We start from the raw sequence: 26,247 nt of genomic DNA on the forward strand, positions 1-26,247 counted from the left end.
CTCAAGGAGAGGGAAGGGACCTGAAGCAGGTGCCTAACGCCACTCTGCGAAGTCCGGAGGTAGCGCCGGAGCCCGCCGGCCTCGACTCCCAGCGCGCGCGGAGGACGCGGCCACAGCCACATCAGCGGACGCGCGTGACGCCAGCGCGCCTGCGCGCGGGGAGGTGCGGCGCGCGCACCGAGGCCCGCCCCTACATCCGGGGCCTGGGCGACCGCGGCGGCGCCGCTTCGGGGTCACGTGGCTCCTTCTTTTCCGTCTCTGGCCGGCTGGGCGCGGGCGACTGCTGGCGAGGCGCGTGGAGCCCTGCGCTGGTTCCCCTTCGTCTCCGCTCCCGGCCCCGGGCCGCTACGGAGTTCGCTGAGGCCGGGTGAGCTGAGCCTGCCGCCAAGATGCCGGCCTACTTCCAGAGGCCGGAAAATGCCCTCAAACGCGCTAACGGTGAGTAGGGAATTGGGGCGGCCCGAGGCCTCGGAGGTCGAAGAACCGGGCCTGCTTCCCGCTGCTCCGCCCGGGCTGCGGCCGGAGACGAGGCCGACGCGGCCTGCCCGCCACCGACACCGCCGCGCCCGGGCAGGGTGTCCTCTTCTCGAGCCAACCGACCGGGGGTGGGAGGCGCGGAGCCGGGAACCGTCGCTCCGGGGCCCTTCGGCGCCCCCTCCGGCTGCTCCGCGGACACCGCGCTCCCGGAGACGGGCCCCGCTCGGGCTCGACTTCCTTCCCCGCGTCGCCTGCGGCGGGGTCCGTGCGCCTCAGCCCGCGCCCCCGGCCGCCATCTGGGAGTGCCGGGCCGGAGGAAACATGGCTCCCTCCCGGGGACAATGCACGCGAGAGCCCCGGCTCCACCTCCCGCCGGCGCCGGGGGCCTGGCGGTGCCACCTCCGGCCCTCCCTCAGACTCGGCTGCTCCCAGACCCCGCGGCGGACTGCGCTGGGGCGCGGTCCACTTAGCTTCCCCCGGCCACTGTCTTCCCGACTCGGGGCGTCTGACCTACTTAACCTGGTTCTAGCTTCCAGGTGAAGATTAGGGCCAGTTCCAAACTTCGGAATCGCAGGAAGTTGGAACAGAGTCAGTACTGTTGAAGGGTTCACGTCCTCGCTTACAGACTGCGTCCTGAGGCCTAGGGAGGGAGGATGGTTGGCCCAAGGAAGCTCCAGGACTTAGTTGTTGAGCCAGGAGAAGAAAACCAAGGTCTCTTGACGTCCAGACCAGTCCCTTTTTCTCCAAAGCTCTGCTGCCTGGCGAGTTCTGTTTTCATACGTGTAATTTAGCCGCGGCCGCTTGCGGGAAAACTTGTGTGTGTCCCGAAATTAATTTTCTTTTCCGGAGTTCAAGTCTCCATCTAGTCAGGAGGCATTTACGTTGCCATTATGGGGGTGCAAATGTATTTATGCACGTCTCTGCTCTTTTAAGAAAGTTCCTGTGTAGGGTTGATTAATTTTTAGGCGTTCGGGCGTCCGTAGGGTTTATTTCCACTTTTCCCCACCCAGACAAGCTTCCGATCGCGTCCATGGCTATTGCGTGTTTCTTACAGTTTCATGAGTTTGTTTGGAAATGCATCAGGTAAGAAGGTCAGTTTCAGTTAATAGGTAACACTGATACCTACTGATAGATAATCTGTCAAGACAGATTTGTGTTGGTCACATGCTTGTTTGTTAATAGGCTAATCCCACAGACTATAAAATAGAATATTTGTTTAAAAAAAAAAACTACAATTTGAATCTGACTAGTGGTCGTTCTAACCAGCGGCCTAATGGTTAGAACAGGCATGGAGTTTAAAGATGTCAATTTATAGGAGGTAAAGTAGATTTAAGTTAAAACTTAGCACTACAAAATTGTAGCAAAGCTTGAATTTTTTTTTTTTTTGGTGTTTTGAAATTCAGAAGGACATAAAAAATTTGTATGGTATACAGAATTACTTAGATGAAATTACTGCTCGACGTTGCTGTTGTAGATTTGTTTTACAGTACTTTTTTTGTGTGCTTTACCAGCAGGTGTTCTCCACAGGCTGATAGATTGAAGCACTGTAATCTTAATGGCCTAAATATGACACATTTGGTGTGTTCAGGACATCTGCATTATTCCTCCTCTTTGAATCTTATGAATTTAATATTTTAGTAACTTTTAAGTTAGGAGAGCTATATAATTTATGTAAAATCTTGTTCTATTGACTGCTTTTGAAAAGGACTTGTACAGCAAGTTGGGGAGAGTGTCCAGAATTAAAGTAGGCAAGATGAGAAAAGGATATTTGTGTATTTGTGTAGCTTTTGTTTTTTAAAATCTGTATTGACTCCTTTCCGCGGAAGAGATTCTTTTTTTTTTTTTTTTACCTTCCAAGTGGTAACTCCTGTCCCTTTGATCTTGTGAATGAGGGTTTCCTTTTCAAAGTCTCAAGGTGAGCACATTGTGGGTGAAGAAATCATAAGGCACTGCTTATAAAACTTTAAAATGGGCTTATAAAAGTACATTTCATTCAGTGGAAATAATTTTATTAAATTATTATTTTTTTTTAAATCTATAACATTTGTAACTCCAAGCATTTAGGCCCAAATTATTGCACTATCTTAATAAAATACAAATTTAAGTAGAATAGTCCTTAAAGCCTGTTTAAGTCTGTATATCAAAGCAATATTTCATAAAAAAGTTACAGTAATCATTCAGGAAGAGGAGAATTTGGCTCAGCAGTTACAGCAAACTCATACTCCACAATAAAATGAAGAAAGCTCCTTTTCTAGATTATATCCTTAGTATTGCTGAAGAGCTGCTCCTGACCCTATAAAAACCTTTTAGTTTGTACCCTACAACCAGTGATTTAAAAAATGATAAAGTTGTTATAAACCCACAAATAGAGTAATGTTATAGCTTATTTACTTTGTCTGTTGCACTATTAGTAAACTAATAGATGAGAATGGCTGGCTTACCTATACTTTTTTTCTTATGGATACATAGTTTCAGTTATTGTATCTGAAAGGTAAATCAGAATGCCCACAGTCCCAGTAAAAAAAAACTAGTAAACTGTAATTCCAGATTTAAATTTTTTGTTTGAAGACTATCAATCTGGAAATCAGTGTTTCCTAAAAATATTGGAATAGGGTCTTTAGTGTATGTATGATAGTTTTTTTCTGGCCTCAAAAACTTTTCTTTCCTTCTAATTAGATAATTCTGAGGAATTTAATCTCCTTATATGTCAATTAGGATAAAGACAGAAGACTCAAATCATGGATTATTGTGATTAGTTTTTAGGCAGATTTTCAGTGAGCTGAATTACTGAATTTATTTACCATTTTCATATGTATTGCTCATATTTGAACAATATATTCCCATTGCATATTCTTTTTAAAAAGATATCCTTGCCTGATATCCAAATTTCCATTTAAAAAAAATTTTTTTTTATTGAGGGGGCTTTATCTTAAAAATTTTTTTTTAACATGTTTGGTTTAACTTTTTTGAACCTGTTCTTTCAACGTTTGAAAGTATGGTATTTGGAATCGTAAATTTTGATTGGTTGTTTAGGTAGTGAAAAACACTTTATCTCTACCCTCCAAAAAGACATTTTATTTTGTAGAATGACATTGAGAAACCACACTTCTGTCACTTTTGAAAATAAGAGATTGGGAAAGTGAATTATTTTTAGACAGTTTTGTACTTGGCATCATTCCCTGCTAGGACCTGCTCAGCTTGAACTCGGTTTGTGCCTGTCTCGTCTTGCAAGCATGTTGACCATATGTAGTAGTACAAGATTTAAACCCTTAATGTGGGTTTGGGAGTTGAATATGATGTGTCTTTTTAGTGTCGCTGTTGTGATTTTCTCAATGTAAAAGATGAATTCAATAAAAAGCCTTTACTTCCAAAATTTTGGCTAATAAAGATTGTTTTTGTTAAATAACTGTGAAAAACACCTAAAATATGTAGGGTTGTAGGAAATAGCCTTGTGGGCACTCGAGGAAGAAAATAGGAAGGACGCACTGTAAAAGAAACAAACAAAAAAGTTGTCATTGAGTTGATTCTGACTCATGGTGACCCTATAGGACGGAGTAAAACTACCCCATAAGGTTCCCAGGGAGTGGCTGATGGATTCCAACTGCAGACCTTTTGGTTAACAGCTAAACGCTTAACCACTGTGCCACCAAGGCTCCACCTTAAAACAGGAAACGTTTATTATTTCAAGAAAGTATCTAGTTGTATTACATTTTTGGTTTGTATAGTAGGATTTTTTTCTTTGTAGTGAGATAGATTCAATCGAAGGTGGACTACAGTATTTCTCCTATGATGGCAGAATTATGAGATTATTAACTTGCAGTATTGAAAAGAGTCTGATTTTCATTTTCATGTGAAGGATATGATTTGATACTATGAGGGGTGACCTAGAGTATTAAGTGATGATACCAAATATTCAGTATGTTGTTTGTGATTTATCCTGTTGCACATTGTTTGAAATACTGCATGTGGTTTCCCTAGAGAAAGGAATGTTGGGAAGCAACATTCCTGGAAGATGTGACAGTTGAAATAAGAAATTTTAGAAAGAGAATTACTAAATCTGTAGATGGAGTAAAGCCCCCAAATAAGGGATGTTTTTGCTTAGCAGTTAGGTGATAGTTATTAGGTAGATACATTATTAGGTTAACTCGTAAAGTAAAAGTAGTCTTTGTCCAAGATTGTTTTTCTTCTTAGGAAGAAAATAAACAATGACTTTTAAAAATGGAGATATAGTGTTTTAAAACATTTTTATAATATAAACTAGGATTGTAGTTCCCGCAGTTTATTTTTCATATGTGTAATAGAAAGATTTTTGTGTGAAATTTTGACAGTCATTTCAAGTTGGATTTAAGTGGATGACTTAGGTTAAATAACTTTTAGCTTTAAAAAAAAAGGTATTTTTAAAAAGTATATATATAGCCTGTAAAATGTTTGTAAAAAAGAATAAAGTGAGAAGTGAGAAAAGGAAATTTTTAACCTTGATAGAGTCTCCTGACTGAATTTTGAAACAAGCACTACATGTAAACCAAAAGCTTAGAACTGGATTTTGAAACATTGCCTCAGAGAGAATGCCTTCATGCTTGGGGAAGAGTAAATTCAAGAGAACAGTGTTTCTTTGCTCTGTATTCTAATTATTAACTAAAGTCCATACTTTTTTCAGTTTCTCCTAATGTCCTTATTCTTTTCCAGAGTCCAATCCAGAATATGCAACATGATATAGTCATGTCTCCTTAGTTTCCTCGTGGTTGTTACAGTTTCTCAGACTTTGCTTGTTTTTGCTGACCTTCACAGTTCTGAGGAGTGCTGGTCAGGTATTTTGTAGAATGTCCCTCGATTGGAATTTGTCTTATTTTTCTCGTGATTAGATCAGGGTAAGAAGTTCTCCTGTCCATGAATTGGAAGACTCAGTATTTTAAGATACCTTTGGGTTATTTATCTTTAGATTCAGTGCAATCCCAGTCAGAGTTGCAGTAAGGTATTTTGTAGATAGGGGCAAACTGATTCTAAAGTTATGTGGAAAGGGAAAGGACCTAGAATAGGCAACACAAGACTGTGGAGAACAACAACAAAATTGGAAGGCTCAAACTACCTGGTTTCAAGACATAAGTCTACAGGTAATCAAGACAGCATGGTATTGGTGAAAGCTGACAATTAGATCAGTGGATTAGTATAGAGAGCCCAGAAGTAGTCCCACACCAGTATGGCCAGCTGATCTTTGACAGCAGAGCAAAGGCAATCTGTATGCTTTTTTGACTCAAGATACAGCCAAGAGCTAGTAAAAATTTCGTTAGCCAAATCAGTAAGACTATTTAGAGGGGGGAATTTTCTCTTGTGACTTCAATTTCTGGGGTTTTTAAATCACTGCATAAGGTTGATGAGTGGAATTGGGTGGAATCCAGTTTAACCTGTAGACAATATTTCAAACACTACCAGCTTTCTCCTTGGATCACTATGGCGTAACTTTAGAAGTAAACAATAAGTGTGATCTAAAAATAAGGTGGTAATGAGCTTAGAAATTGAAGTAGTTAAAAAAAGGAAAGTTCGGACTTTTGTGTATTGTGTAACCAATTTTAATTCCCTTGAATTACCTTTTCAGAGTTTCTCGAAGTTGGCAAAAAACAACCTGCTTTGGATGTTCTTTATGATGTTATGAAAAGTAAGAAACATCGAACATGGCAAAAGATACACGAGCCAATTATGTTGAAATACTTGGAGCTTTGCGTCGATCTTCGCAAGAGCCACCTGGCAAAGGAAGGATTATACCAATATAAGAATATTTGTCAACAGGTAAGAAGAGGAAAATGGAGTTTTATATTTTTAATAAGTGTTTTAAATAATTTTTGGAGGAGTTTACCTTTCAGAATTTTATGAGTAATAGAGTCTGCTTCTTAAGCATTTTATCATTGGTTGGAAAATGCTTTAAGTTTTTATGTATTTATTTTATTTTTTTATTTAGGTAAACATCAAATCTCTGGAGGATGTCGTTAGGGCATATTTGAAATTGGCAGAAGAAAAAACTGAAGCTGCAAAGGAAGAATCCCAGCAGATGGTCTTAGATATAGAAGATCTGGATAATATTCAAACTCCTGAGAGGTATCTGGGATAGACCTCTCATAATTATTTTGATGGTTAATCCAGTGTTTTTCATTGTATGTGTCTCTGTCATCCTTATTTGAAGTAGCTGTTTATCAGAAGGATTGCTTATCTTTGAAGTTTGAAATGTATAGTAGCCAAGAAAGTCATACAAGGACTGTTCAACATTTGTAAAATGTTAATTTGTAAATGTTAATGTAAACATTTGTGATGCCCATTGGGGAAGTTCAAGTATTTGGATGGTAAGTGACAACTTTACAGTATGCACAGAGGTGTAGGAAGAATTTGTACTAGTTTATGGTCATCATTGTTGACTTTGGTTTTTTGATCAGATAGTAAAGTAGGAAATAATGCCTAAAAATGGTTTTCAATGTTTTTTCTGTCTTTATAGTGTTCTTCTAAGTGCCGTAAGTGGTGAAGACACTCAGGACCGTACTGACAGATTACTTTTAACTCCATGGGTTAAATTCCTGTGGGAATCATACAGGCAGTGTCTGGATCTTCTTCGAAACAATTCCAGAGTGGAGCGTCTCTACCACGATATCGCCCAGCAAGGTAAACGAGAGCATGAACTCTGAGTAAACTGAGTTGAAAAGCTGATTTAGAAATAGACTTTGCAGAAGAACACTTATTAAAGTTGAGTAAAACCTTTTCTCTGTAGTACTTCAAAAACGAACTAGTTTTTACCCCTATTGAAAGATTTATTTTAGTTTAACTAGTAAACAATTTTCTTAACTAGTAAAATAATTTCTTAATCACTTATTTGGATTTATAAATAAATAAGCATTTTATTAAAATGTTAATATAAGTATGTATAAATATTACATCATTATAAATTACTAAATAAGAAATTATCTTATTAGTTAAGGTAGTTCTGTATAAAATTTACTCCAGTAATGTTTGAGGGGTCTTTTAAAATTCTTGAGAATTTTCCAGGCTACTGAAAAAGTAAAACTCAACCTTCTGATTTCTCTCTGGTAAACTGAAGTTCTGCTTTTACCTCCACTGCGTATCCTTGGCAGGCTGCTTACTGTGTGTGCACTGTCTGTCTCCAAGGTCTCTTTAAGCTCTAGACTTAGAACCTTCTGTGGAAAGTGCATATTTTTCCTGTTTTAAATAGTATTACGGAATATAAAACTAAGCCTTCTTCATGACTCAGGATCATCATCGTGAACATCCAGTTATGATACTGTGTTCAATACTTGGAATCTATGAAGGATGGCATTGGAAGTCTGTTTTTCTAACTTTGTCTCTCTCTTTCCTTTGCTGTCACTTGATACTGTTTCCTGTTGTCAGTGTAGCTCCTAAACTGTGTGTGACTAGGCAACTGTTTGAAACAGAGTAGCTCTCTGCTTTTTTTCTGCTTTGGCCTTCGCACAAGCTCCTGTGGCCAGTCTCGCTAATACAAACACGACTGACATTAGTTCATTCAAGTTTTAAATGACTTTTTGTGACTAAAAATATTTTACTAGGAATATCAGAGCCTGTGTTCTGTTTTGCTTCCATGGCTAGTATATGTGAATTTTTCACTTAGTGCAACTAAGCTTGGGCTTTTTGATAACTATTGATGGATTGACTTAAACTGCATCCCTTTGTTTTAAGCCTGTTGAAATAGAAATACCTCTTTTTTTAAGGAGAAGAACAAAGGAGAAACTAGCATTATGCATTTCACAGCGTTAGCAGTGAATTTTAATGACAGAGCAAGTAGTTTGTACACACATCCATGTACACAGTTGAAATCAGGTTACCACAAGCTCTCAGTTTGTGTTACACAGTTTTAATTAGTACAAAACATGTCATTGTATTTAAGACTAGAATTTTTTGCAGTTTTAGGATTTGAAATGTTGGGTCCTCGTAAGATGAGTCTTTCCTAAACCAAAATTGTGATGGTTTCCTATTTGTTCATTTTCAAAGAACCGTGTTTTAGTCCTAGGCCAGCACTGATGACTACTTACGTCCTCCTTTATTTTGCTAGGGTTCAGTCAAAAAGATAGCGAACATGAAGTGAGTGGCTCTAAGCACTTCTAAGGACTGGTGATGAGTTTGGCAAATCTTGTTAAGATAACTGATCTTAATGTATAAAATCTTTTAGATATTTTAAGTTGATGGTGGAAAGGACCTAATGTGTTTTACAATTACGCTTACAGCTTTCAAATTCTGCCTCCAGTACACCCGTAAGGCTGAGTTCCGTAAGCTGTGTGACAACTTGAGAATGCACTTGTCACAGATTCAGCGCCACCATAACCAGAGCACGGCAATCAACCTTAATAACCCAGAGAGCCAGTCCATGCATTTGGAAACCAGGCTTGTTCAGTTGGACAGTGCCATCAGCATGGAACTGTGGCAGGTATGTTGTCAACTGTTAGCTTCTCTTTCTAGTAATAGAATCTGTATTGCTTTTTTTTATTTTTCCTTAATGAGTATCTTCATCTTGGTATCTATTAATTAGTACCAATAGATAAGTGAGGAATTTAGGGTTGCTTGATGGGAGTAGGAACCCTGGTGGTGTGTTGGTTAAGAGCTGTAGCTGCTAACCAAAAAGGTTGGCAGTTTGAATCCACCAGTGGCTCCTTGGAAACCCTGTCGGGTAGTTCTACTCTGTCCTGTAGGGTCGCTATGAGTCGGAATTGACGGCAACAGGTTTTGTTTGTTTTTGCTTTGATGGGAGTAGGAAGAGTTCCGGTCAGGGAATCTCAGGATATTTTGGCCCTAGTTCCCTGCTGTGAGTTGTAGGCCGAATAGTGTAACCTCTTTTGGACCCGGTTTCTTTCTGTATGAAGCAGTGCGTTTACATTGCCAGTGTTGCTAGTAGCACTGTCAGTGTCGTGCGTGGACTGGCGCTACTCTGGGAGCTGTTACTGGTCCATGATGAGACACCTACAGATGTGAATAAACACTTAGAAAAATTTCCTAGTAATTTTATGTCTGTTTAATAAAAAATTTGAGCTCGTCTTTTTTTTTTTTTTTTCCATATTTTGGTGTTTTATTGAAAGTACTGGTTGGCTACATGTTGGAAATTAAAGACAAAAACAAAACTTACCTCAACTACAGTTAGTTTGAGAAGTGCTGCACTAGGTAATCTCCTAGACCTCTCAGCATTGCTTTGAGTTAGTATATATGCATCGTGACTGTCATACATGGGAGTTCTACTTGCTTTTTTCCTTCAGAATCTCACAAAGACTTTGACATGATTTAGTAGCCATATAACTTGAAGCTCATATGTATCTGACACAAAAAGTCTAATTAAAATTACAGAGGAGGAACTAAAAATTGATATTCTTCAGCCAAGTGAAAACAGGATTTGATATTTTCCATTCTCTCCCCATGATATTTTCCTTTTGTGTAGGGACACCCATCTTAAAATACTACCTGATGAACTAAAAGAGGAAAAAACCTTCTGTAGAAGACAAGTAAACATGCTCATTATAGAAAAAAATGGATGTGTGAAAAGAAGAAAATTTTCATCTACTATCTCATCACTCAGAAATAACCAGTATAAATTCTCTTCTACATCCATCCAGATTTATTCTTACGTATATTTTCCCAAGTGGTATGATAGCATGCACTTTTTTAAAACAAGTTTATCTACTTCACAGTACTCCCTAAAAAAATTAGAGTTTGAGGATTTAGTGTTTTTGGAATAATGGCAGTTTTGTGAAGTAATCTATAAAATGGATTAAAAAGAACCACACACGAAGGCATTTTATTTTCTACTTTTCATTTTCTTAACTGTTTCGTACAAAGATTTGAATTAGATTTTTTGTTCGTTTGTTCATTTAAAAGGCAATGACTGTAATTTATACTAATTTTAGGAAGCATTCAAAGCTGTGGAAGATATTCATGGGCTATTCTCCTTGTCTAAAAAGCCACCTAAACCTCAGTTGATGGCAAATTACTATAACAAAGTCTCAACTGTGTTTTGGAAATCTGGAAATGCTCTTTTTCATGCATCCACACTCCATCGTCTTTATCACCTGTCTAGAGAAATGAGAAAGAATCTTACACAGGAAGAGATGCAGAGGTAAGAATGTTACAGTTGGATAGGGCTAAACTTACCAAACCGATAGATTTTCCGCTAAATGGTGTGGTAGTATGTTCTAGGTCAGGGTTTCTGGAACTCAGCCTCTGGGCATTTTGAGTTGGATCATTCTGTATTGAGGGGGCTATCCCGTGTGTTGTAGGCTGTTTCACAGCATCCCTTCCTTCATACTAGATGCCAGTATTAAGTAGCCCCCTAGTTGTGACAGCCAAACATGTTTCCACAGGGTATTATTTTTTTGGCACATTCTTGTTTTCAGTAGCTGTCTTTTGTCCAATAATTAATACCACAAAAAGACCAATTGAGAAAATTAATTGAAATTTAGGAAAGACAGTGTTATGGTGTAAGCTTCCTGTCCCCATCCAGATATTTAGAGTCTGTTTTTAGACCAAACTAGACAGTTGAGAAGATATTTACTCTCATCCAATCACTTTTTCTGTATACAATATTAACTGTGGAGCATTTGGGAGATGAATGTGTGTGTGTGTGTATATATAAGTAAGATAGAAGAAGGATCTGTAATCATCTTAACAACCTAAAGACTCTTTTTTTTTTTTTTTTTTTTAACATAGCCAGTTTTGGGTCAGTCATATGTGTTTTTGTATACTTCATTTGTACTTAACGCAACTTCTTAAACAGCTTTACACCAATCCGCAAAACCAGCTAAATGAGTTCTGCTAGTATATTTTCCTTGAAGTTACGTCCTTCACCGTCCCTTACGTGATTTTCGTCTATTTGGTTTCTAAGGTACTGATACGCTCTGCCTTCAGAGAGTATTATAATGAGGAGCATTAGGCTTTTTAGCTCTGTGTACGTTATTTAATTTATTGACGACAGCCTTATGTATATCTTGACTAAGGTCACACAGTCTTGGACATGGTGAGGCTGCGATTCCAATTCCTGACTCCTGGGCTCCAGAAGCCACGTACTTGGTGTCTTCCAGTGCTCTGAATTTCACCTTTATTCTTGTGTCTCAAGGAAGCTAAAAGTTATCTTATGCCCCCCGCTCCCATAATTATGTTCACTGAAACCCTTGCGATATTTCTCCCTTGGCTTTTTGAACTGCTTTAAATACTTGTTTTCCCTTTTGTAGGAAAGTATGGAGTATACAAATGTGTCTTTACTCCCATTTAAGCGCAGTCTTATTCCAGAGCTAGAAGAAAACATTTATAGTAGTAAGTGGGTGGTTTTCCAAGTATTCATTTTAGCAAGGTCTGCTTCCTTTCTAATTGGTCTCATGCTGTGATGGTGTAATATTTACAGATGTAGTTCACCATGGTGATATATGTACTCTGTCACTGGCATCTCTTACCAGATGATTAAAGAGAACTGCTTTTCTGCCAATCAGGTGGCGTTTACGAATTTAACAATGTAACTTTCTTCTCCACAGAATGTCTACTAGAGTTCTCTTGGCCACTCTCTCCATCCCTATTACTCCTGAGCGTACGGATATTGCTCGCCTTCTGGATATGGATGGCATTATAGTTGAAAAACAGCGTCGCCTTGCAACACTTCTGGGTCTTCAAGCTCCACCAACACGAATTGGCCTTATTAATGATATGGTTGGTATCAGTTTGAGCATTTTTATAACTTTGGACAGAAGACGTTATGGTCAGGTTCAATAATTCATGATTTGATACTAGGAATTCTGATTCATAGCCAGGGGATTCAGAGGTGCATAGGCAGGTTTGGGAAGCACTGGTGTAAACTAGTACTGGGTTCACCTAAGACCATTCCTCTGTTAGGTAGGTTGGGGTTAAGTTGCCGGGGACTTTGATGATGCAGTGGAGACTTGGGCTAAAGGAAGTATAGACTACCCAGGAAGAGGAGGAATGGTAGACAAGAAGGTTCATTGCTCAGGGGGCTGTGCCAAAGCTAATCTAGGTGAAATATGTGGGAGGTGATGGGTGATGAGGTGCAGAAAGAAGGCCAGGTAGGTGTAGGCCTGGCCCTGGACAACTAGGATACTTCCAAGTTTTTTCTCTTTTATACTTTAATTTTCTTAATCAGGGCTTTGCAGTATAATTGTGTGTGGAGTGTACTTTTTAAAAGGCACATTTCCAGATTTCACCCACCAGACCTGCTGAATCAGTTGAAGAATGTGGAGCCTTAGATACGTATATTTTTACAGTGTTCCATATTGATGGGATCTTTCACTCAGCGGAAATCGTATCGAGTGTTCATAGGCAAGTTATACTGAAGTGGAGAGTTTACATTCTAGGGATTCTGGTTCACAATAACCTGACTTAGTGCTTATTGCAATAATCACCTCCAGCAAATTACATTGGAACAAGAGAAAAGGGACAAGTGCAGGAGAAAAGTCCTAAGGAAAGCCAACTTGGCTTAATGAAATTTGAGCATTAACAGTCCCTAACTGGTGAATAGAGCAACTAAAGAAATGCCAGAGAGAGAATAGGAAGGAGAGCTCCCTTTTAAGTAATGGGAGCATGGACTCTGAGATAACACCTGTAGACATTCTGGAAAAAGTCAGATAGAAGGCCTTACTTTGCTGGAAGAATCAGTCATTTAAGGTAAGAACTATGTAGGTAGTGCCCAACTTGTGACGTGTTCGATTGAGTATGACGAACCGCACTTGAACTGTGTATTTCGTACGTGTTATTGTTGGTGATGTGTACTACGTACTGTCACGGTGCATAATTTGCTGCAGTTTTAAGTTTACGTGTAATGTTTCCAGTTCCCAAAGACAAAGATTGGGTTTATAATACAAGACAGTAATGATAAAAAAAAATAATAAATAATCGACAGCGTCAGAACCAACTTAGGATGGAGTTGTCAGAACAGAATCTCGTCGTGAGTTCAGCTTGGTGTGCTTTCGGACAAATATTTTAAGGGACAGACTTAAGATTAAATGTAACAAAAAGCAAGAGCAGTGTCTTTGGGAAGACGTTTTATTAGCAAATGTATTGAAACACATGTTTTTTTTAAAGCCAAAAAGAAATGCCCCAAGCTGGAAGTATACCCTGCACTTGAACCTATGTCTCAGCACACCACCCCACACCTTGATAAAGTTGGTCTGTTCTTTAGCTGACTCAAGGATCAGTGTTAGAGAGTATTGGACCAGCAATCAATAATCTAGATTTGGATTCTACGTGCCCATAGCTGATGTAGAAGTTTAAAAGAAGGCTATAGGCTGGTGTCAGGTGACTAGATTAGCTGGCTGCTAAGAGGCATTTATATAATGGTGAGTTCACCCTACGTTTAGGGTCAAGATGTGAGTTCTGGGTTCACGTGACTGAACTTGTGAGCGCAGAGATGGATTCCGCACCTCAGGAGCACATGTAACTTTTATCAGTCTAACCTATCTTACCATAGTCCTTATTTGGAGGGGGAGCTAAGTGGAGAATCTTAAATTATTTGCTTGGTGGGAATGAAATCAGAGCTAGGGGAGTTTCATTTGAGTGCTTACACCCATCTTACTTTAATAAAGACTTAAGGACCCTTATGGGGCGTGTATTCAAATATTTAGGACATCAGTCATACACCCATTTTGCATTGGGGTTAAACTTAGACTAGTGTGCTCAGGCCTGCGGGTATCCTCCTCTCTTGGGGCTGAGCTCTGCCGGAGCATGCTTCAGTCTCTGAGCCAGCCTGTGTTGGTACAGGCTGTCCTTTCAGTCAAGTCTCACTCCGGCCCAGCAGTTACTCTGACCTTGGGTCAGTACTCTAACATGCGAAGGATCAAGGCCAGATGCCCTGCATGTTCTAGGGTGAAGCACAGGCAAGAGAGGATTTGGCTCTGGGGTGTTGTTGGCTTCATAAGATTATTCCACTCTTGTCTCCCTTGTAAGAAAAGTTAAATAAGTGTAATCTTTATTGTGGAAGGAAGTTGAGTTTTATTCAAATGCAAATTTAAAAACTTTATTGAGTATAACAGAGTACAAATCATGAATGTAGTTTGGCAAATTCTCAAAAGGCCCCTTCCAGTGACCTCCCTAATACTCCCCCAGGATAACCACATCCTGACTTTCTAATACTGCGGATTAGTTTTTGCCTATTTGTGTATTATAGATAAAACTTAAATTTTATGTAAATGGGATGATAATGTGAACTCCTTTTGCTCACCAGTATGTGCGTAAAAATTACACACGTTTTATGTAGGTGCTCTTTGATGTTTTTGTATATTGCTTGAAGGTGCCACTGTTTATCCTGTTGATTAGCATTTAGGTGGTTTCCAGTTTCTGGCTATTATAAATAATACTGCTATATTTTATGTGTATATATATATGTGTGTATGTGTAGATATATACACACACACACATAAAAGTAGTTTGTAAATTCTGGTATTTGTTTTTGGTAATAAATTAGTCTACACAGGCCATAGGAGATGTCTTTGTGAGTATTGTGTTGATTTAGAGTTTTTATTTAAGTTCTTGCAAGGCTTTTCTCTATAGGTAGATGAGTAATTTGGGGCAAGAGGTTGAATGTAGCAGTGCTTTGGATTCCTCTTTGGTAAATTTAAAGGGGCTTGAGATTAGACAATCTTTAACTTTCTAGATTTCAAGCCTATAATTTTCTTTGTACTGAATTCAGTATCCCAGTTTGAAAATTTCCTTTAACAATTATACCTTTTGTTTATTGTAGGTCAGATTCAATGTACTACAGTATGTTGTCCCAGAAGTTAAAGATCTTTACAATTGGCTGGAGGTAGAATTTAATCCACTAAAACTCTGTGAGAGAGTCACGAAGGTGAGCCCTTGTATTTACGTTTTAAATGTATTGCTGTGTTACTAGCTGAGTGCCAGCCAGTCCTAGTGTGGCTTTGGGTTGTGTTTATGTTTGTTAAGAGAAGTATTGTCCTGTGTGTTTGAATTCAGTGCACATTTCATTGTCTTTTTTCTTCATTCGAGAAAAAGGATATTTCTGATGTGCCAGATAAACCTTTGGAGGTAAATTAGCAGCGTGGCTCACCTAGCCATGGCTGTCAGTCACCTTCAGACAAGTGTTGCCAGCTTCACATCAGATTTGGTATTTCTTTGCATTGTCTGATGTTTCTGTGTATATAAACAGAAAATTTCATGGATGTCCTAGTATTTGTTACAGAAAGTATAATTCTTTTTTAATGGATTTTGTAGGTTCTAAATTGGGTTAGGGAACAACCTGAGAAGGAACCAGAGTTACAACAGTATGTCCCGCAGCTGCAAAACAATACCATCCTCCGCCTTCTGCAGCAGGTAAAAACATAGCATGAATGTTGTCTATGAGACCTGGAATTTCCCCCCTTGATTATTTGTTTTGATCAGGGAACTAAAAACTGGAAAAATAGGAAAGCCTGCCTTAATTGTACTCCCTCCCAAAACTAGTCTTATTAATGTATTTGATTTGAAAACAATTGTTTTGTGTAACTTGAAACTACTTTTCACTATCTTAGTACGTCTTTTGTTATTAGTAATTTAGGTCTGTGTGTTCCTTTTAATATGTAAACGGTTTTCATTGTATAAGTGGACAACGATTTATTTATTCAGACACTATTGATAAAAGTCTGTTTCCGTGTTTTATTATAAAAGTAGCAGTCAGCATCTTCTGTACATGTATCTTTGCATGCGTCTGTGACTCTGTAGTGTGAGAAGTGGATTAGCCACAGAGTTTACATACCTAAAGCTTTAATAGCCATTGGAGATTCAATTCATGGTCCCTCCCACCAACAGTCAATTAGAGAGCCTTCTAACACCAAGTATTACCAATCTTTTAACATATTTTATTCCTGCTTCTTAAGTAAGTTTAAATGTTATTTATAATATGGCTTAAATGTTTCTGTTCTGGCTTCTCTTTGTTTCATTCTTGGGGGCCTCTTTTGTGTTGCATTTGTGCACATTTCACTGACCTGCTTTCTTTTATATTTGTGAGCAGTGTTATTTCTTTTGTGCTATACAAATAGTTGAAGGTTAATTAGCAGTATAACTAAGTAGTAATGCTGCCAGTCTCCTTCAGACAAACGAAATTTGATAACAAATGCTCAGATGAATTAGTTAAGCAGCAGGTTTTTATCTATAAATATGTTATCATTTAGGCTTCTTATTTTACTAAACTGGGATGAGAAAAGCTTATTTGAGGAATGGTGTAATGTGCTGCTTCAAAGCAGGGCTTTGGAATAGATAGCCTTGAATTAGAACTCTAGCTCTAGTAATATACCGTTAAACAAATCCTCTGAGCTTCATTTTTTTCCCCTGATGAATGGGCATAATTTCCCCTTCTTAGGGCTGTCGTGAGTCTGCACGTAGAAGCTGCTGAATAAATGGCAGCGACTAGTGTTAACCTTGTGTTTTTTACGCAGGTGGCACAAATTTATCAGAGCATTGAGTTTTCTCGTTTGACTTCTCTGGTTCCTTTTGTTGATGCTTTCCAACTGGAACGGGCCATAGTAGATGCAGCCAGGCACTGTGACCTGCAGGTATGTGCTGTAAGGGACACTGAGGTGTGGAAGGCTTTTGAGGATGGGAAAGTCAGATGTCCTTTGTTTCTTAGCTTTTGGTACAGTGGCACTCTTAAACCTTTACTGAAAAGATCTTCTAAAAGATTGGCTTATCTTTTTCTCAGCTAGAAGTTATTTTGTGGAATGACTTCATGTTTGCATGCAGGTTTACCTGCTGACGATAATTTCTTTCAATTTTCAAAGGTTCGTATTGACCACTCTTCTCGGACCCTTAGTTTTGGATCTGATTTGAATTATGCTACTCGAGAAGATGCTCCGCTTGGTCCTCATCTGCAAAGCATGCCTTCAGAACAGATAAGAAATCAGCTGACAGCCATGTCCTCAGTACTTGCCAAAGCGCTTGAAGTTATTAAGCCAGCCCATATTCTGGTAGGCATCTATGGGGTATATGAACTATAGGAATTTTTGAGGGATTCTTAGGTCATGTCTTTCACAAAAAGGTTTGAGGTGATGTCTGAGAGAAGGGATTTATATGTTTTCTATTTGGTTATGCTTGGTAGTTATTTTTGTCAAATGTTGTTGTCAGATATGTGGATTATTGAGCTACGGTCCATGAAATAAATCACAGATAATGTAGTAAAATATGGATACCAAAACCAAAAACCCGTTAACCATTGAGTCAGTTTTGACTCATGGTGATCCTATAGGACAGAGTAGAATTGTCCCATACGGTTTACAAGGAGTGCCTGGTGGATTTGAACTGCTGACCTTTTGGTTAGCGGCTGTAGCTCATAATCGCCATGCTACCAGGGTTTCCAAAATAGGGGTAGTGCTACATAAAACAGCAGGCTGTACGCGTCATGTTCCCCAGAATAATTAAAAGTATTACCATTGATGGGGCTTTTTCTCTCTGCTAAAGTTCTTCTCTTGTTTGGCTTAAACACTTTAAAGTAGATTTGGGGTAGAGAAAAGTTGACTTACCAGTAAAGATTCTCCAGCTTCATGGCTGTTAAAAGATTGACTAGGAGTAGCACCACAGTATTGGGTATAAGGAACTAGTAGCTCGAATAATGTCATTTTCCATTATTAAATGCAAATACAGTAGAGTAACATATATGTTTGTACATTTTGTTAATTTTTGAGAGGCTTTAATATACTATATGCTATGTAACTTTTAATGCATTTTTTAAATTTGTTTGTTTTTGAAGCAAGAGAAGGAAGAACAGCATCAGTTAGCTGTTAACGCATACCTAAAAAATTCACGAAAAGAACATCAACGTATCCTGGCTCGCCGTCAGACAATTGAGGAAAGGAAAGAACGGCTTGAGAGTCTGAATATTCAGCGTGAGAAAGAAGAGTTGGAGCAGAGGGAAGCTGAACTCCAGAAAGTACGGAAGGCTGAAGAAGAGAGACTGCGACAGGAGGCTAAGGAGAGAGAGAAGGAGCGTATTTTACAGGAACACGAACAAATTAAGAAGAAAACCGTTCGTGAGCGTTTGGAGCAGATAAAGAAAACGGAACTAGGTGCCAAAGCATTCAAAGATATCGATATTGAAGTACGTAGCATATGTCCGCTCATTAAATTGTTCATTTTATCCAGGTCTTTTGTAATCTTAGAGCCGGAGTTCTTTACCGTTTACCGATTTATTGTGGATTACTGGGTTATTTTAGCAGTGTACAGCTGGGTCATTAACTAAATCTGTGAGTACACATTTGTTTTTTAATTGTTCTGTGAACTTTTTAGTCACTGCATTCATTGTGTCAGTTGAGTTTAGGTAGATACCATGTTTATTGCAGAGTGGAGGGAGAGGTAGATGTTAAGATTGTGTATTTTTCCCTGTTGTCTAAATTGACACTCATTAAAGAAAAGTAATTTAGGACCTGATTCTAGGAAGCTGCTGTGTTGACTTTTATATTCTCATTAAAGATGGTGCATGTTTTTTTCAGGACCTCGAAGAATTGGATCCAGATTTCATTATGGCCAAACAGGTTGAACAACTGGAGAAAGAAAAGAAGGAACTCCAAGAACGCCTAAAGAATCAAGAAAAGAAGGTAAATGAATAGACTGGTAAATTTTTAAGGAAAAAACGAATACACTTTATTTTTCAGAGAAGTTTTAGTTTGCGGAAAAGTTAAATAGAAAGTTCAGGGTTCCCACAAACCCTTCTCCCTCCTGCACATAGTTTCTTTTATTATTAATACATCCTGCTTTGGTGTGTTACGTTTGTTAGCACTGATAACCAGTATTGATATGCTGTTAGCTAAAGTCCCTGGTTCACATTAGAGTTCACTTTGTGTTGTACAGTCATGATGTCATGTATCCACTGTTACAGTGTCCTGCAGAATAGTTTCACCACCTTTAAAATGCCTTGTGCTTCACCCGTTCATCACTCACTCCCTCCCCCTGAACACCTGGCAGCCACTGAACTTTTTTATTCTCTCTCTAGTTTTGCCTTTTCCAGAATGTCATAGAATTGGAATCATGGAGTGTGTAGTTTGTTCAGACTAGCTTCTTTAATTCGCAATATGTATTAAGGCTTTTCTGTCTTGTCATAGCTTGATAGCCCTTTTTTTTTCCCCTGAATAATACTCCATCGTATGGGTGTATCACAGCTTATGTATTCACCTATTGAAGCACATCTTGGCAGCTTCCAGCTTTTGGCAATTATGAATAAAGCCATTAAAAATACAAACATAGGTAGATTTATGTGTGGACAGCTTTAAATTTATTTGGGTAATACATAGTAGTGTGACTGCTGGATCATCGGTGGTAAGCCTGTATGTTTAGCTTTGTAAAAAACTGCCAGACTATCCCAAAGTGGTCATACCGTTTTGCATGTCTACCAGCGATGAATTTGAGAGTGTCTGTTCTTCCACATCCTCGCTGGCCTTGGGTGTTGTCGGTGTTTTGTGTTTTAACCATTCTAATAAGTGTGTAGTGGTATCTGGTTTTTATTTGCGGTTCCTTAATGACATACAGTGTTGAACATGTATTCATATGCTTATATGCCATCTTTGTACCATTGGTGAGGGTCTGTTCAGTGCTTTTGCCCATTTTCATTTGTATTGTTTGTTTCCTTTTTCTTGAAAGTCCTTTATCAGATGTGTGTTTTGCAAATTTTTTTTCAGAGTCTGGTTTGTTTATATCTCTTAAAAAAAAAAATCTCTTAAGACTGGTTAATTTTTTTTGTTTGTTTGTTTTCAGATTGACTATTTTGAAAGAGCTAAACGTTTGGAAGAAATTCCTTTGATAAAGAGTGCTTACGAAGAACAGAGAATTAAAGACATGGATCTGTGGGAACAGCAAGAAGAAGAAAGAGTAAGTTTTTCATTTAATTGTAGTATTTCTAGATTGTAAGCGATAATTAAATTTTCTGCCAGTAATGGGACTGGGTTTCAAAATTTGTTTTCTGGTGCTCTAGTGACTGTGTATAAATTTTCACAGAGATTGAAAATGAACCTTATAAATACAAATGACAGCTAAACAGCTCATTTTTAAAGCAGTTTTATTGAGATATTTACATACCATACAACTCACCACTTAAAGTGTGCAACTCGTGATTTTTAGAATACAAAGGTGTGCAGCTATCACTCAATCTAATTTTAGAACATTTTCATCACACCAAAAAGAAACTGTATCCATTAACAGTCTCTCCCCACTTCCCATCTCTACGCCCCTCAGCCACTAGGCAATGACTAATCTATTTTCTATACATAGATTTGCCAATTCTGGACATTTCATTTAATGGAATCCTGCAGGATGTGGTGTTTTGTGACTGTGCAGCTAATTTTATAATTCTGTCGTTTTGTGTTACATTTACCTGGTGATACCAAAACAGGGTTTGCAGATGCCTGCAGAGGCCAATTGTGTAACAAAAATGAGTGAGCTGATCCTGTTTGGAAAACAAACAGGTAACCACAGGCAGGAGGGAGCACGCACCTGTGGAGACCTGTGTGGAGAATGCAGCCCGTTTTTTGTTTCCACCTGATTGTTGCCTCTGAGGGGTCTGGAACAGGAAGTGTTGGCTGTTCTTCCAGTTTTTTAAAGAAGTTGGACACGTTATGCTGACTCTGAATGTATGTCAATACTGTGAACGTATTAGAGGAAGGAAAGTGCTGCAAATCATGTGAAGTAGCTGGGGTGATCTGCTGCAGCCTCTGCCCTGGGGAATTCTGCTTTTTCACTTGGGCCCCAAAAGGAAAAGCCACCTGCCTTGACCTCCAGTTGTTTTTGATGAAGAAGAAATGTAATTACACCGCACACCATGTGGTAAGGTCCCTGAGTGGCACAAATAGTTTGTGCTTGACTGTGAACCTCAAGATTGGTGGTTTGAACCCACCTGGTGGTACAGCAGAAGAAAAGGCCTGGCGATCTGTTAAGGTTACAGCCAATGGTCCCAACCCACCCAGAGCAAAGGAGGATGAAGAACACCAAAGACACGGGTAAAATGCTAGCCCAAGAGACAGAAGGGCCACATAAACCAGAGCCTCCATCAACCTGAGACTAGAAGAACTACATGGTGCCCAGCTCTTACCAGTGACCACTCTAACAGGGAACACAACAGAGAGGCCCTGACGGAGCAGGAGAAAAGTGTGGGGCAGAATTGAAGTTCACATAAAAAGACTAGCCTTAGTGGTTTGAGACTAGAGGAATCCCAGAAGACATGGCTTCCAGACTCTCTGTTAACCCAGAACTAAAACCATTCCCGAAGCCAACTCTTCGGACAAAGATTAGTCTGGACTATAAAACAAAATAATACTCGTGAAGAGTGTGCTTCTTAGTTCAAGTAGATACACGAGACTAAATGGGTGGCTTCTGTCAAGAGGTGGGATGAGAAGGCAGAAAGGAATAGGAACTGGTTGAATGGACACAGCAAACAAGGTGGGAAGGGAGAGAGTGCTGTCACATTATAGGGATTGCAACGAGGGTCATAAAACAGTATCTGTATAAATTTTTGTATGAGGAATTAACTCGACCTGTAAACTTTTGCCTAAAACACAATTAAAAAAGAGTACAGTCAAAACCCTAGGGAGCATGTCTGCCCTGTAACACACGTGATCGCCGTGAGTCAAAATCAACTTGGCAGTAACTGACAACAGCAAACCGTGTGGTATTTAGTTTTATCACATGTGTTACGGTTTTTACTTTGTAACTTCTGGCGCCAGCGGGCCAAAGAAAAACTCATTTTACAGATGTCCCAGGCCTCCTTTATCTGCTCTTTGTCCCTACTTGTCTTCCTGAGGACTTCTTGGCACAGATGGTAGCTTCCCTTTCATTTGATGGCAAGATGGAATGGGCTAAGGAGCTGCTTCTAAGTCTCCAGATCTTCGGGCATCAGGAATTTTGTTGAGGGCTAAATTAGTAATCCCATAATGAACACTTTGAAATTAACTTTGTATTATGTATTTGCAGATAACTACCATGCAGCTAGAACGTGAGAAAGCTCTTGAACATAAGAACCGAATGTCACGAATGCTTGAAGACAGAGATTTATTTGTAATGAGACTCAAGGCCGCGCGGCAGTCCGTTTATGAGGTGAACATACTGGTTTCCGGGAAGAGTTAATTCATGAACTTTTTAGTTTTGCCTTAAAAGTTTTACTTTAATACAGTGATATATTTTGAGTTAACATTTGTAATAGTCATTCAAATAATATTCTAATAGAGACTTTCTTGACAATATTTTAAAGGCTAGCCAGCCATCTCTAAATTTTTTTTCTGAAGGCTAAAGTGGACTGCATGGAGTCTGCTTTTTAAAACTTTGTTGTTTGATTCAGAAAGACAACTAAAGTATCTTGGTCTTAAGTTCTTGTTTAATCATTTGACTTTGTGTAAAAGTGAACCCGTTGGGTATTATTTTTAAAATATAACAATTTTTAAAAATGTTTAGATTTTTTAAAAAACCACTGGCGTACTAGAAAATCTGCAACAGTCATTTGGAAGTTTTGTTTTTTTGTACTTGAAGGTTATTTTTTGGCATTTTAAGAAACATGACTTGCAAATTTAAAGGTTACTGTTAGCTTCTAGCTCTTGAAATGCTTTTTTGGGGCTGCTTATTCAATTGCAGGAGAAACTTAAACAATTCGAAGAGCGACTAGCAGAAGAAAGACATAATCGTTTGGAAGAACGTAAAAGGCAACGTAAAGAAGAACGCAGAGTAACTTACTACAGAGAAAAACAGGAGGAGGAGCAGAGGAGGGCTGAAGAGCAAATGCTCAAAGGTATCTGTAGCCTGGGACTGCCAGGTAGGGGAAGGCAAGGCTGATAGTAGATCCAGCTGAGAGCAGTCTTTCTTTAGAAAATACAGCAATCAGGGTAGTTGACTTCTTAGTTGTCCTGGTTCTCAGAGCCCGGGAACCTAACTTAATCATCCCCAGTTTGTTTTATGTGAGGATGTTACATCCTCTACCAGTTTGTTTCCACTTTTTAAATATTCTGTAAAAATGAAGGCTTTTTATCATCATTCCATTAATGTTCATGCTGAGTGGCATAGTATTTTGTTGAATGTTTTCTGCCATTTAGCAGTTTTAAAAATTTTAAAAGGAATTTACGTCTATAAACACTGCGTGTTTGGTACCAGGGAAGCAGATAAGCACCAGGGGAAAGACGCTGGTGTTAGGCACACTTTCTAACCTAATGGATTATTTAGAGCGCGAAGAGCGAGAGCGAGCTGAGCGAGCAAAGCGTGAGGAAGAGCTGCGAGAATATCAAGAGCATGTCAAGAAATTAGAAGAAGTAGAAAGGAAAAAACGCCAGAGAGAGTTGGAAATTGAAGAGAGAGAACGTCGTAGAGAGGAAGAGAGAAGGCTTGGTGATGACCCACTTTCTAGAAAGGTGAGTATAAAAGCCATTGTGTTTGTTGTGAGTCTATCAGCCAGTTTTCTTGTGTGAGAGTTTTGAAAGACTAATATCAATTTGTCTCTCGAAGACAGAACGTTCCTAAAGTGAAAGAAGCTAGACGTGTCTTGGCAGAACTGGGCGTTTACAGGCTTCAGTTTAGATTACTCGTCAGTAAGAATGAATCTCACGAAACTCTTTGTCAAAAGTTAGCACTCCTTAGTGCTGTGGATGAGGGTCTGTTCCCGTGTTCCCTCAGAGAAGGTGCTGTGACTTTAGAGGATGATGGATGTTCTCTGAATCCTTGGCACTCAAAGGTGTGTGTGCATCACATGGGAGTTGGCTAGAAATGCAGTCGCAAGCCCAGCCCCAAACTTTCTGGATCATTATCCCCATTCCCAGGTGATTCAAAAGCTGCTCAGTTTTTTTTGTTGCTGTTGAAGATACCTGAGTATTTTTAATACCTCCTCATGTCCAAAACTGATCTGTCTTTGCCTCCCTGTCTTTTGTTTCTGGATTTCCCTCTCCGATTGCTGTTAAACCCACTTATGTACTGCGTTTGGCATCTAACCCTTCCCTTTCCTCTCTGTCCCTACAGCTCTTGCCTTAATTCAGATCCTTTTCTTTTGCCTGTGTTGCTTACTACCCTTCTGTCTCTGATCTGTTGATATTTAGCCTGTCTTTGGTCTTCTTCTTAACGTTTGATTTGGAACTTTATAATTGCCTCCAGGTCCCTACCACCGCTTCTTGTCTTGAGGTGAATTTATAAACTTTTCCCAGTACATTTTCATATTCTCTGTTCTTTTAGTGATTACTGTTAATTTTTCTGCCAAATCTACCTGTACTTCCAGAGCCTGTAAATTGAGAACTCCCTTCCTCCTTAGAACGAAGCACATTTTGAGCGTGCCTGTGTTTCTTGTGTTTTATTGCAGTCAGCTGGATATTTTTACTTCCACAACATCACCTTATGTTAATCCTCTACTTAGGACTCATTGCATAGTTGCTTTCAGTTTTATAGCCATATTAGCAAAAAACTTTTTTTAAAACGCTGTATCGTGTTTTTCCTCTTTTCAGATGAGTTTTTATTTTAAATAGCTTGTCGTTAGACAAAAATTGTCTTTGTGTATGTTTCAGGAGTTCTTGTTTTTCTCTCACAGTTGAACAGTAGTTTGTCCGGTTGCGAACCATCTTCCCACAGAGTATTAGAGATCTTCCACAGAGTTCTTATTTGTCTGAGTATGCCCTTAGCTTACCTTTGTAGCAGCCCTCAGTTTCTGTTCTAGGGTGCATGTGTTTAAAATTGTGTGCTTTTTCCTTTGTACAGGTTGTAGCAGGTTTGAATGTAAGTGTTGCGGACCTCCCCCACACCCTTTACATAAACTTGAGTGACCATGTAAAATTTTGAAGAGGGACATACTGTTCATATAATCATTCCCTTTCAGACATTTCATTTACTTTTTCTGCCTAGTAGGCACTGTGATGGACGTTTGGGGACACTAGGCTTTTTTTTTTCTTTTTTTTTTTGCGTAGTCTCTAAAGAGAGTTTCCAGGTCAGAGAAAATCTGTGGAGTTTAAAATATCAGTTTCACTTTACTGTCAATCTGTTCTGCAGATTTAAAAAAAAAAATTAAAATTTAAAAATTGCTTATATTTAAGGATCTGAGATCATTTAACATAAGTACAAAAATGTTCACTTGGTAATACTGGAAATTGTAATAAACTGTTGCCAGTGTATTATTTCTTGCTGACTTTGGTAAATGTAGGATTCTCGCTGGGGAGATTCAGAAAGCACGTGGAGAAAAGGACCTGAAGTAGACTCTGAATGGAGAAGAGGCCCACCAGAAAAGTAAGTAGAGTTAAGGAAAATAGTACCAACTTATTATAGGTCCTGTTAATATCTTATTCTGGATATTTTATTTAAGTGGGATCATGCAACATTTGTCCTTTTGTGCCTGACTTAATTCACTCAGCATAACGTTTTCAAGGTTCATCCGTGTCATGGTGCGCATCAGAACTTCCTTTTTCTTTATGGCTGAATAATACTCCATTGTATTGCAGTACCACATTTCATGTACCCGTTTATCTGTTAATGGGCACTTGGATTGTTTGCACCTTTTAGCTGTTGTGAAAAAGTCCAGTTTATCTGTTCTGTCTTTAGTTGCTTATACTTTTGAGAATCTGTTACTGAGAAGAAGATCTTGAAGAATAATTCCTGTATTTTTCTCTGTAATTTTGCTTGTTTTAAGTTCTTACATGTAGGTATTTGCTCCATTTTGAGCTAATTTTTGTATATGGGTCCAGCTTCTTTTTTTTGGTATGTGGAAAACTAGCTCAGGCAGCATTTATCAAAGAAACTGTTCTTTCCCCATTGGGAGAACTTAGCGTCCTTGTCAGATCTATTGGCCACGGACGT

The 26,247-nt window shown here is 39.0% G+C and overlaps 1 protein-coding gene and 2 non-coding genes across 3 annotated transcripts in view; all 3 read left to right on the plus strand.

The window, feature by feature from the left end:
- The first annotated feature begins 263 nt into the window (after positions 1–263).
- Positions 264–26,247, plus strand: part of EIF3A (eukaryotic translation initiation factor 3 subunit A) — a 32,072-nt gene continuing 6,088 nt past the window's right edge. The window contains exons 1-18 of the mRNA XM_003409101.4: positions 264–438; positions 6,071–6,261; positions 6,431–6,567; positions 6,959–7,122; positions 8,715–8,914; positions 10,380–10,588; positions 11,997–12,168; positions 15,209–15,313; positions 15,700–15,798; positions 16,899–17,015; positions 17,241–17,426; positions 18,206–18,553; positions 18,945–19,049; positions 20,203–20,316; positions 22,411–22,533; positions 23,065–23,218; positions 23,647–23,831; positions 25,598–25,680. Coding sequence (XP_003409149.2) covers positions 390–438; positions 6,071–6,261; positions 6,431–6,567; positions 6,959–7,122; positions 8,715–8,914; positions 10,380–10,588; positions 11,997–12,168; positions 15,209–15,313; positions 15,700–15,798; positions 16,899–17,015; positions 17,241–17,426; positions 18,206–18,553; positions 18,945–19,049; positions 20,203–20,316; positions 22,411–22,533; positions 23,065–23,218; positions 23,647–23,831; positions 25,598–25,680 — 2,741 coding nt within the window. The 5' untranslated portion in view covers positions 264–389. The remainder of the gene's footprint in view (positions 439–6,070; positions 6,262–6,430; positions 6,568–6,958; positions 7,123–8,714; positions 8,915–10,379; positions 10,589–11,996; positions 12,169–15,208; positions 15,314–15,699; positions 15,799–16,898; positions 17,016–17,240; positions 17,427–18,205; positions 18,554–18,944; positions 19,050–20,202; positions 20,317–22,410; positions 22,534–23,064; positions 23,219–23,646; positions 23,832–25,597; positions 25,681–26,247) is intronic.
- On the plus strand, positions 15,441–15,568 carry LOC111750387 (small nucleolar RNA SNORA19). Its single transcript, XR_002785529.1, has one exon. It is a non-coding gene; the product is annotated as a small nucleolar RNA SNORA19 (small nucleolar RNA).
- Positions 16,432–16,561, plus strand: LOC111750386 (small nucleolar RNA SNORA19). Its single transcript, XR_002785528.1, has one exon. It is a non-coding gene; the product is annotated as a small nucleolar RNA SNORA19 (small nucleolar RNA).

The sequence above is a fragment of the Loxodonta africana genome, chromosome 16 (assembly GCF_030014295.1).
Source record: "Loxodonta africana isolate mLoxAfr1 chromosome 16, mLoxAfr1.hap2, whole genome shotgun sequence".
Lineage (NCBI taxonomy): Eukaryota > Metazoa > Chordata > Mammalia > Proboscidea > Elephantidae > Loxodonta > Loxodonta africana.